This window comes from Xenopus laevis, chromosome 1S (genome assembly GCF_017654675.1).
Source record: "Xenopus laevis strain J_2021 chromosome 1S, Xenopus_laevis_v10.1, whole genome shotgun sequence".
Lineage (NCBI taxonomy): Eukaryota > Metazoa > Chordata > Amphibia > Anura > Pipidae > Xenopus > Xenopus laevis.
In genome coordinates this window covers 18,286,414-18,298,930 of record NC_054372.1, presented here as the reverse complement: position 1 = coordinate 18,298,930, position 12,517 = coordinate 18,286,414, and the positions used below count along the sequence as shown (strand labels likewise).

The 12,517-nt window shown below is 38.5% G+C and overlaps 1 protein-coding gene across 1 annotated transcript in view; it reads left to right on the top strand.

Annotated features, from left to right (window-relative positions):
• The window catches only part of LOC108706544 (biorientation of chromosomes in cell division protein 1-like 1), a 50,280-nt gene extending 37,763 nt beyond the window's left edge, over positions 1-12,517 (top strand). The window contains exons 20-27 of the mRNA XM_018243052.2: positions 1,629-1,713; positions 2,215-2,261; positions 2,820-2,859; positions 3,224-3,270; positions 3,359-3,440; positions 5,497-5,641; positions 8,991-9,116; positions 12,041-12,517. Coding sequence (XP_018098541.1) covers positions 1,629-1,713; positions 2,215-2,261; positions 2,820-2,859; positions 3,224-3,270; positions 3,359-3,440; positions 5,497-5,641; positions 8,991-9,116; positions 12,041-12,152 — 684 coding nt within the window. The 3' untranslated portion in view covers positions 12,153-12,517. The remainder of the gene's footprint in view (positions 1-1,628; positions 1,714-2,214; positions 2,262-2,819; positions 2,860-3,223; positions 3,271-3,358; positions 3,441-5,496; positions 5,642-8,990; positions 9,117-12,040) is intronic.

The window sequence follows — 12,517 nt, the reverse complement described above, 5'->3', positions numbered from 1 at the left end:
AAAGGCAAACAAATAAAATCCCACTTTTTCTTTTTTTAAAGAAAAAGAAACCTATCTCCAATATACTTTAATTAAAAAAATGTGTACTGTTGCACTCTGTATGCAGTGAAATTCTCCCTTCATTTACTGCTGTGGATAGGAATTGTCAGATGGTCCCTAACTGCTCTGCAGGAAAACAATCATACTTATTAACAGCAGGGAGAGCCCCCCCCCTTACTTCCCAGCCATGCAGAACTCAAGCAGCTTTGTTTGTTTCCCTGTAGAGCAGTCGGCGACTGTGTTGAGATTTGTATTGAATTTTATTTTTGCCTTTTCATCCCCTTTACTGTTTCCAACTCCAGCTGCAGGGACAAAGATCATGGTGCCAGATTTAAACAGATAAACTGGGATTCTTTTTGGAGGATTATTTTGCTGCAGCCCCTGGTTGGAGAAAGTTTGTATTAAACAATACAAAAACTTTAAAATATATATATATTGTCATAGATTACATGACAACACAGGACCCAGTGCAGTCTGTATATTCTGATTATTAAATAGTCTTGCTGTATCGGCTTCTGGCAGATATTATTTGACTTGTGCTGTTTTGATAATTTATGACGATCCCTAAGCAGCCCAGACCACACTGAGCATGTGCACAGTCTTGGTCTTGCAAAGATGTTTAACAAAGTTACAAGATGGTGACCCCCTGTGGCCATCTTTAGGCTTGTGGTGCGGTAAGTTCATGTTTAGTATACAAAATACAGCATTTCTAGCCTTATTCTATTTTGAACTTTTCTTCTCCTTTAACTGATTACAATCGCTAACAGGTGCCTAACATTAAGCACCCCTTCCCCCAGTGAATTAAACGTTCCTTCTCCTTTAAACAATAAAGCAGATGATGCAAGGAGAGACGGCAAACACATGTCACTTTTATCCCAGTCCCTAGTTTGTGTACACTTAAAGGGATAGCTTCATTGCACTTAAAGGGATAGCTTCATTATACTTATAGCATTATAACATCATTATTTTCTTTAAATACATGTAGGTTTTCTCACACAGATACAGTGCTCAGGTTTCTGTTTGTGTTAAACAGGTGTCTTTCCCTGAACAAAAAAATTTGAAAAAAAAAATGTGACTGTTTTTGTTTTTAGCTAGTTCTAAAACGTTTTATTTTGTTGACATAATCTCTGCAAGCATCTTTGAAACCCGTGAAATTGCGCCATTTGTCAGATTAGATACAAATCTCTTAACTACGTATTTATCCCGAGGCCTCCTGATATTGAATACAGTATGATGAAGTCTGCTGTCACACATACACAGCTGGAGGAAAGGTGTTCTTTGTGATTCCCCTGTGAATCTGGGAAATCCCTAAAACGTTTACACATGTAACACAGTAGACTTTATGAGGGTTGTCTAGAATTACCCTGCTTGTAGCTTTTCATGGCTATGGTAGGCCATAGAGAGGCAGAGTAACCAACTAGAGGCTGAAGTCATGTTATATTGCTGTCAAAAGCCTAATAATGCATACAGGTTTTAATACAACCGGGTCAGATTCACTGCAAGCATGGATAAAGCTTTGAATGTGTCCTTGTTGTGTCTTCTATTAATATATATGGCTCTAACAGAAGCTTCGTCCCTTGTTGTTGTAGGAACCCAAGCCTCCAGTTGAGACTGAGAAAAGAAAAAGAGGACGGCCTCCAAAGAAACGAAATGTGCCTCCAGTTCCTGATACAGGTTTTTATATACACATATTAAATACCTTAAAGGGATGGGGAAACATGTTTTTTTAATGCATTAGTTAATATTGTTGCTCCAGCAGACTTCTGCACTGAAATCCCCCCCAGCAGCCCATCAGCAGGTCAAGGGGACGGAAACCAGATAACAGCTGCCTGGTAGATCTAAGAACAACACTCAATAGCAAAATCCAGGTCCCACTGCGACACATTCAGTTACATTGAGTAGGAGAAACAAGAGCCTGCCAGAAAGCAGTTCCATCCTAAAGTGCTGGCTCTTTCTGAAAGCACATGACCAGGCAAAATAACCTGAGATGCACCTACACACCAATATTACAACTAAAAAAAAATACACTTGTTGGCTTAGGAATGAAATTGTATATTGTAGAGTGAATTATTTGCAGTGTAAACCGTGTAATTTAGGAATAAAACTACACTATAAAAATCATGATAGAATTCTGCTGTCATGAAAACTGAACTTTAATGTTTCTTTTCTTTTCAGAATCATCTCTACAGAAGGAGAGTTCTGCAGAAGGAAAAACGTCAAATGTAGGTTAATGAAATGCAGCATTTTATTTTCAATAGGGATGCACCGAATCCACTATTTTAGATTCAGCCGAACCCCCTAATCCTCTACGAAGGATTCGGGCGATTTTTGCATATGCAAATTAGGGCTGGGAAGGGGAAAATGTTTTACTTTCCCTCTCCGCCCCTAATTTGCATATGCAAATCAGGATTCAGATTCAATTTGGCCGAATCCTGCTGAAAAAGGCTGAATCCTGGCCGGATTCTGAACCGAATCCTGTATTCGGTGCGTCCCTAATTTTCAATAGTATATCTGTGTAATGTTTTACACTATCTATGATTTGATACTGTAGCTAAACAATGCAGAAATCTAAAATCTTCTCCTTTTATCCAGTCCAGGGATCCCCATTGTTACCCTTCCAGGTCCCATTATGAAAAAAAAAAACCTTTGTAATGTGGAGTCATTTGTTTAAATAGTCAGTGAAAAGAATAATATGACTGTGTAGCTGTAAATGAAAATTCCCATCCGCATTGTTATGCAGTTACTTCCTGTAATATGTTTTCTCATGCATTTCTATGTAGGCACGCCATTGTCAGGATGAATGCGGCCTTACAAAGAAAGGTATGTTTACGCCGTTGTTTGATGTATTATATGTTTATGTACCTGTGTTCTTATTCTCTGGGGAAAGCTAATGAAACAATAACTGCATGCGCTTTTATTTTGGACTTACCGTATTTGTGCACAGATTTAGCTTCCATATTGTGTTCCAAACTCTTCATCAACAACTTTCTTTTGATTTTGTTGGTCAGTTAAAAGATGACAAAGAGAATCAGTATCGCTCAGACACTTAACTTGTTGTTTTTTTTTTTCCTGTTTAAAATAATGCTGAAATACAACAGCCAGAACCAAGTTTGACCTCATACTTTCTTCTGAACTGAGTTCTTGGAAACAAAAATCTAAACAAACTGTTTTGTTTATCTAATAGATGTGCATACCGTAGAGAAGACTGAGCAATGTCAGAGACATTCTGATGTAAGTGACTCTTCTGCGTGGCAACCTATTAATCCCGCTGCTTCAGGAGGCTTTAACAGCTAATACTCTTTAATTCTTTGTTATTTAGGAAAGGTCTGAAGATAAAAGTGTGGAGATTGTTCGTCGGAGAGGAAGGAAGCCAAAACGTTCCCTTAGCTCTTCAGAGAGTGGTAACTTCCAAAGGCTTTCTAATAAGGGCCTTCTTGCAGTAGTGAACGAGCAATATATATGTGTGGTTTTTAAAGGACATGTAAACCCCCTCCACAAAAATGTAATCCGTGAACAGCCTCTTTGAAATCTTTAGATAGCTGCCACTCTGGTTGTTAAAAGGTTAACAGTAAGGCTGTGTCATCCCCTTAATCACTTAGAAATCCTCCTACTCCTCTAACCCGCTTTGGCTGTTGACTTATGAGCATGCCCCGTTCTTCTCAGCTCAGATTACTAAACACATCCTGCAGTCTAACAGCCAATGAAGAGATAGCATTGCTGGTTCCCAAAGAAACTCTGCACTAGTTGTCTAATCCTATTTTTTTTCTCCTGAGCTTAGCTTAACCATTACAGTGCTCAACCCCAGCAGAACGTTTTATCAAAGTATTTTGTACCTGTGTAACCCTGCATTTTGCATTGCATGGATTTTACAGCATACATGTCTCACTGTTACTGATGAGGGAAAATGGCCGCTGGGTGAAAGCTGCTATTTGTTTTAGGAAAATGTGATGGTGCTGTCAAATGGAGGGGTATATGCAGTACAAATGATGTGGCTTTGGTGGGGAAGATATGACCAATTTATATACATGGTAGGAAAATGTTGGCTTTACATGTCCTTTAAAAGCACAGAAAATGTATAATGAATGTATATTGGAAAGTTGCTTAGAATTATGTTTTCTTTTATTTGGCAATTTTTTATTTTGGGGTTGACTTGCCCTTTAAAGATATACTGCTGAAGTAAAGTACTGGATTTTCTTGGAACCAAAGCAGATTCATTTGGGTGGAGCATTACTGTGCAGCCACGAGGAGCCCCCAATCACAGTACACTGTTTTTAATATATTGAACAAAACTTAGCCACTGGCTCGTTTCGGCTGCTGGCTGACTTTTGTGTGGGTTTATACCTAGTAGGAATGTACCAAATCCACTCTTTTGGGATTCTGCCAAATCCAACCCCTAATTTCCATATACTAAGAAAAGAACCACATGCTCATTTTTTTTACATCCTCGTGTGTGATGAAAAGTCTCATGATTTTACGAAATCCTGCTAAAAAAAGGCCTTATCCTGGCAAAATACTGGACCGCATCCTTGATTTCGTGCATTCCTAATACAGCTATGGGATCTGTTGTCCAGAATGCTCGGGACCTGGGGGTTTCCGTATAACGGATATTTCCATAATTTTGATCTTCATACCTTAAGTCTACTAGAAAATCATATTAAATTGAGCAAATAGGCTGGTTCTGCTTCCAATATGGATGAATTATATCTTAGTTTGGATCAAGTACAAGGTAATGTTTTATTATTACAGAGAATAATCATTTTAAAAATGTTGGATTACTTTATTATAATGGAGTCAATGGGAGGTGACTTTTCTGTAATTCGGAGCTTTCTGGATAACTGGTTTCCAGATAACAGATCTCATACCTGTACCTAGATCTTTCTGAAATCTAATCACTGTTCATTCCTTTGTTAATCTGGACCACATACAAGGACCCCTATGTGAATCAGTTGTGGGCAGATCAAGAACAGGTTTGCTCATCTGGAAAACTCAATCGCAAGCGACCGGATATTACTGTATATGGTAGGGATGCACCGAATCCACTTTTTTGGATTAGGCCGAACCCCAGAATCCTTCATAAAAGATTCGGCTGAATCCAAATCCTAATTTGCATATGCAAATTAGGGGTGGGAAGGGGAAAACATTTTTTACTTCCTTGTTTTGTGACAAAAAGTCAGGTGATTTCCCTCCCGACCCTAATTTGCATATTTAAATTAAGATTCGGTTCGGCCGGGGCAGAATGATTCGGCCGAATCTGAATCCTTCTGAAAAAGGCCGAATCCTGGATTCGGTGCATCCCTAGTAAATGGACAGATTGTGATGTAATTTGGGGGTGGAGGGGGACAAAAGACTCATGTTACCTGCCTTGGGTTCATCAGCCTCTTGTTTTCTTGCAGTGCTTTCAGATGAGCTGTCTTTAATAAGTAGCAGTGTGTTACATATTGTTTTTATTGTTCCTAGAACCAGAAAAAAAGCGCAAGAAGTCTGTCTCAGAAGAAGAAGCGGAGGAGGAGGAGGAGAATGCTGAACATACAGAAGACTCTGACAATGAAGATGATCATAAAGGTGCCACAACACGAGCAGCCTCTCGACTGGAAGCAGAGAAGTAATTATCTTGGCTTAGTGATTTGCTTTCCTAAATTACTGCCTGCTTAGGAATGTGGACCATGGCTTAAAGGGACAGTTCAGTATAAAAATAAAAACAAGGTAAATCGATAGGCTGTGCAAAATAAAAATGTTTCTAATATAGTTAGTTAGCCAAAAATGTAATGTATAAAGGCTGGAGTGACTGGATGTGTAACATAATAGCCAGAACACTACTTCCTGCTTTTCAGCTCTATACAAGTGGGGGCACATGGGACATAACTGTTCAGTGAGTTTGCAAGTGATCCTCAGCATTCAGCTCAGATTCAACAGTTATGATCCATGTGACCCCCCTCAAGTCACTGGGGGTCATTTATCAACACTGGCCAAATTTGCCCATGGGCATTAACCCATGGAAACCAATCAGATTGCTGCATTTATTATTCTACTTGCAGCTGGCTTTAAAAAGCTAATCACTGATTGGTTGCTATAGGTAACTGCCCATGGGCAAATTTGCCCAGTGTTCATAAATGAGCCCCATTTATTGGTTACTGCCTGGTAACCAATCAGTGGAAACCAAGAGAGCTGAAAAGGAGGAAGTAGTGTTCTGGCTATTGTTAGACATACAGTCACTCCAGCCTTTATACATTACATTATTGACTAACTATATTGGAAACATTTTTTTATTTTGCACAGCCTATCTATTTACCCAGTTTTTATTTTTATACTTAATTAGTTTAAAGCAAGAGTCCCTTTTTTACCCACGTGCCAAATCTATATGTAAAAATAGCTGGGGAAGAACACAAGCATGAAAAAAGTCCCTGGGGGTGCCAAATCAGGGCTACGATTGGCTATTTTGTAGCCCCTATGTGGACTAGGAGCCTACAGGAGGCTGTTATAATAAGTATCTGCTTTGAGGCCACTATGAGTAACATCCAAGGGGTTGGAGAGTAACATGTAGCCATTTAGAAATTTTTAAGCTTGCGTACACTGCCATAAGATCATGCGTTACACTAGTGGTTAGTGGTTTTTCTACCTTCTCCTGCCTATGTAATATGCTACAGTGACTGCTTCCTTTGCTGCACCACAGCAGGCCTCAGTCTCACACAAGCAGTATCCTTTCGATAACCACAAACCCATGGGAATCCTTTTTTATGTAAGAGTACTTTAGTATATTCCCAGGATAGATCCTTGGATTCTTGGTATTGTTCTTTCTAAAATAATACAGACATGGTTACAATATGTAGTGTTAGCAAATGTAGGCATGGCACCTGTAATCCAGAACACCCAGAAAACCTTAAAGTGGACCTGTCATCCAGACACAAAAATCTGTATAATAAAAGTCCTTTTCAAATTAAACATGAAATCCAATTTCTATTTTTTTATTAAAGCATTCAAAGCTGTTTTTAGTTCATTTAAAAATCTCTGCTGTCGATCAAATATTGGCTGCTTCTCCTCTATGCACTAGGCATAGAGGCGGGGCATACAATCACTTTCCATTCAGCACTTCCTAGATGTCACTGCTCTCCACACATTCCCCAGTTCTCTTCACCATTTAAATGTGTAACCAGGGCATGGGGATGGACATCAGGTCCCCCATTCTGGTGCACAAACAAGATTCTGAGATGATGCAAGTCTTGCTTTAATAAGTGTCTACAAAATGGCTCCTGCCTGCTTGCTATAATTATGAATTCCCAGACTGATGGAAACAAGATTCAAATAATTTATACAGTGTAATTAAAGTTAATTTTGCTTGATTAATTTGATAAAATAGGATTTGGAATAATTTTTTAAATCTGCTAAATATAATTTAAAGGAACCGTAACACCAAAAACTGAAAGTGTCTTAAAAGAATGACAATATAATGTACTGTTGCCCTGCACTGGTAAAACTGGTGTGTTTGCAGAAAAAAAAACTATAGTTCATATAAACAAGCTTCTTTGTAGCCATGGAGGTAGCCATTCAAGCACAGAATACTCAATGGATAACAAATAAGTTCTGAAGAATCACATTGTGTATTATAGAGGTTATCTGTTATCTGCTGTGAATCCTCTTCTCCTTTTTCAGAAGGCTACACAACAGCTTGTTTATATGAACTATAGTAGTGTTTCTGGCGCAAACACACCAGTTTTAACATGCTGTTTTATTACTTTAAGACTTTGTTTATGGTGTTACTGTTCCTTCAAACATTAAATTAACATATTAGGATTGTTTTGCCAGCAACAGGAATTCTATTTTTTTTTTTTTTTTTTTAAATTGCAATAATTTGTTTGAAATGGACTCTATGGGGATGGCTTTCCAGTAATTTGGGTGTTTCTGTATAACAGGTTACCAGATAAGGGATCTTATACATAGTTAAAGGGATCCTGTCATCGGAAAACATGTTTTTTTCAATAACCGTCCCCCGTATTCAGCCAAGTCTAATGTAATTGTAGCTAATGATTTGTGCAACAGTAGCTGGCAGATATTAAAGGGATACTGTCATGGGAAAAAAAACATTTTTTGAAAACACATCAGTTAATAGTGCTGCTCCAGCAGAATTATGCACTGAAATCCATTTCTCAAAAGAGCAAACAGATTTTTTTATATTAAATTTTGAAATCTGACATGGTGCTAGACATTTTGTCAATTTCCCAGCTGCCCCGGGTCATGTGACTTGTGCCTGCACTTTAGGAGAGAAATGCTTTCTGGCAGGCTGCTGTTTTTCCTTCTCAATGTAACTGAATGTGTCTCAGTGGGACATGGGTTTTTACTATTGAGTGTTGTTCTTAGATCTACCACGGAGCTGGTATCTTGTGTTATGGAGCTGCTATCTGGTTACCTTCCTATTGTTCTTTTGTTTGGCTGCTGGGGGGAAAGGGAGGGGGTGATATCACTCCAACTTGCAGTACAGCAGTAAAGAGTGATTGAAGTTTATCAGAGCACAAGTCACATGACTGGAGGCAGCTGGGAAATTGACATTATGTCTAGCCCCATGTCAGATTTCAAAATTGAATATAAAAAAAATCTGTTTGCTCTTTTGAGAAATGGATTTCAGCGCAGAATTCTGCTGGAGCAGCACTATTAACTGATTCATTTTGAAAAAATGTTTTTTTCCCATGATAGTATCCCTTTAATATCTGCCAGCTGCTGTTGCACAAATCATTAGCTACTATTACATTAAACTTGGCTGAATACGGGGGACGGTTAACTGTATTTACAGTTAGGAATTTGGGATTAAGAAGGCAGATATAATTAGGAAATTGCAAAATGCCAAAAGTATATTAAAGGATTTTTCAGGTATTTTCTTGGCTGTATTATGGAAATTCACACTTTTTCCTAATGGATTACTGTAGCATTAGAATAAAATGTACTTGATGTTTTATTTTCAGAAACCTGCCTCACAAGCCCACTACCCGTGCTGCCTCTAAGTTCAGCAGCCCAGAGCCTTCTTCACGTAAGAAGCGCAAAGATAAAAGTCCATCGGAATCCAAATCACTCAAAAACACACAAATGAGGTGAGTGTAAAGCCTTACGCTGTTGGGACATTCAGAGTCTTTGACTCTTTAGTAGGGATGCACTGAATCAAGGATTCGGTTCGCGATTCAGCCAGGATTCAACCTTTTTCAGCAGGATTCGGCCGAATACTTCTGCCCGGCGAACCGAATCAGAATCCTAAATTGCATATGCAAATTAGGGCGGGGAGGGAAATCACGTGACTTTTTGTCATAAAACAATGAAGTAAAAAATGTTTTCAGTTTACCACCCCTAATTTGCACATGCAAATATAGTATTCGGTTCAGTATTCAGCCAAATCTTTTGCAAAGGATTTGGGGGTTCGGCCAAATCCAATATAGATTGATGCATCCCTATAGATAGATATATATAGATATAGATATATAGATAGAGATATATATATAGATATATAGATATATATATATATATATATATATATATATATAGATATATATATAGAGATATATATATAGATATATATATATAGATATATATATATAGATATACTTTTATCTAATGAAACTTTTTAATCCTAAACTAAATGTTGGATTTGCCATTTACAAGGTTAGCGCTCCTTTACAGTTATATGAAAGTTTGGGAACCCCTCTCAGCCTGAAATAATTTACTCCACTTTCAACAAAAAAAGATAACAGTGGTATGTCTTTCAATTTCCCAGGAACATCTGAGTTGTATGAAATTAAATCAAAGGTGAAAAAACTGTGCAAAAATCTGTGTACCCTTGTAATTTTGCTCATTTGAATGCATGTAACTGCTCAATACTGATGACTGGCAACACCAAATTGGTTGGAATAGCTCATTAAGCCTTGAACTTCATAGGCAGGTGAGTCCAATCATGAGAAAAGGTATTTAAGGTGGCCAACTGCAAGTTGTGCTTTTGTTTGACTCTCCTCAGAAGAGTGACAGCATGGGATCCTCAAAGCAACTCTCAAAAGATCTGAAAACAGATTCTTCAGTATCATGGTTTAGGGAAAGGCTACAAAAAGCTATCTCAGAGGTTTAAACTGTCAGTTTCAACTGTAAGGAATGTAATCAGGAAATGGAAGGCCACAGGCACAGTTGCTGTAAAACCCAGGTCTGGCAGGCCAAGAAAAATACAGGAGTGGCATTTGCGGAGGATTGTGAGAATGGTTACAGACAACCCAAAGATCACCTCCAAAGACCTGCAAGAACATCTTGCTGCAGATGGAGTATCTGTACATTGTTCTACAATTCAGCGCAATTTACACAAAGAACATCTGTATGGCAGGGTGATGAGAAAGACGCCCTTTCTGCACTCACGCCACAAACAGTCACTTGTTGTATGCAAAAGCTCATTTAGACAAGCTGCAGTCATTTTGGAACAAAGTGCTTGGACTGATGCGACAAAAATTGAGTTATTTGTTCATAACAAAAATCACTTTGCATGGCGGAAGACGAACTCCGCAATCCAAGTAAAATACCTGCTACCTACTGTCAAATTTGGTGGAGGTTCCATCATGCTGTGGGGCTGTGTGGCGAGTTCAGGGACTGGGGCCCTTGTTAAAATCGAGGATAATGTTCAAGCATCAGTCACAAAGTTGAAGTTACGCAGGGGTTGGATATTCCTACAAGACAATGACCCTAAACACACTTGGAAATCTACAAAGGCATTTATGCAGAGGGAGAAGTACAATATTCTGGAATCTTTTTCCAGTTCAGTTGTTTTCAGATTATCTAGTAGAAGTAATTCTAGAGCAACTGGACTTGCTGAGTAATCATTGAATTCATTTCATTACTCATCCGATCAGCTTCTTCAGTTCAACGGACTGGTATGGGAAATCCCTGGGATATATAGTGAATAAAGTACCCCCTCTTGTAAAATATAAGGATATTATAAGTTACCGAGGAGTTTCATGACCATATAAAAACACGAGGCCGAAGGCCGAGTGTTTTTATACAGGTCATGGAACTCCGAGTTAACTTCTAATATCCTCATATTTTACAAGAGGGAGTACTTTATTAATTATAATACACACGTTTCAGTGAGTCGTGACAGAAATGACATCACTGCTCACCGTTTATAACTGATGACATCAGAACTCACCGTTTATAAGGATATAATTTACAAAATATTCATGGCTGTTGTGTATTATAAACTCCTATACTAATCCAATCACTATGGCCCATTGTAACTTTTCAGAGAGGTGACCGCTGAAACTCACAGAGGTGTGAATGCTGTGTAGTTACCGTGATATCACAGCACTTTAAGTATAAAATTCCTGTCTCTAGTGTTTGTACCTGGGTCACTGAGCTGCCAGATTCATTCTGAACTGTTACAATTTGCTACACACAATTTGCCAACACAGGTCCTCGTCCTTATAGTTGAATTGATTAGGTCAATGGAAGCTAAAGAGGCTTGTTTAAAGCACAATACTTTCAGCCATCTGCTCTTATGGCTGCCCTGGGTGTAATTCAAGAGGGAACATGGTGGACACATCTAGGTGATACTAAGATTAGAGTCCTGCGCGGAACCAGTTTCTAAGACCCGCAGCCCGATACCCGAATTGCAACCCGCATATTTACCCACTATAATCCACTACCCAATCCGGACCCGCAACTGCCTTATCAGCAAACAGCCGACCACCATCAAACAAGAAGTGATGGTGCTGCAAACCGGAGTATTGTCGTCAAAAGTGGGCGGGGACAGAAACAGGTTTTGTAAAACCATTGTCCTAGTGTATAGGCCGACACAACACTCCAACACTGGGAAGGGTCAACTTTTGATAATGCAGGTAATGCCCCAATCCCTTACATAATTATTGATGTGTTAACCATCTCAAGAAATTTGTTTTTATCATTTCTGTGCTTGGAAGGTCAAAAAAAAAAATGAAGAAAGTTTAAATGTAATCAATTGCCCATATTTAATTTGTCTTTTTTTATATTAAAGGATAAAAACGCAATTGTCCGGCACAAAGCGGCGTCGAGAACCAAGTCCTCCTCCGGTTAAGTCTCACGGGCAGCAAGAAGAGATCGCACCGAAAAGGACAAAGCGTCAGTGATTTAGCCGGATACAAAATATGAGAAAAGTTAATTTATACGATAACAACCTTTTTATTCTAATGGATTACTCTGTACAAAATATAAGTTAATGAAGTGCTTAGAATGTAAAACAGGTGTACATCAAGATACCCCAAATTGCATCAATGTTATTGTATTTAGTTGAATAGTTTTGGGGGCAGGGGTGGTTTGTTTAGAGTGTAGCTACTACACTGTATATAGTCTTGTAATATAGTATTATAATTTAAGAGTAGCCCTTGTTCTATTGTATGCAACCTGGGTGATTTATTTATAAATGGCCATTGTTTTGCATTCAGCACCTATGACTACGTCCCAACAAACTGCTTAGAGCAGAGTATCTCCGTTA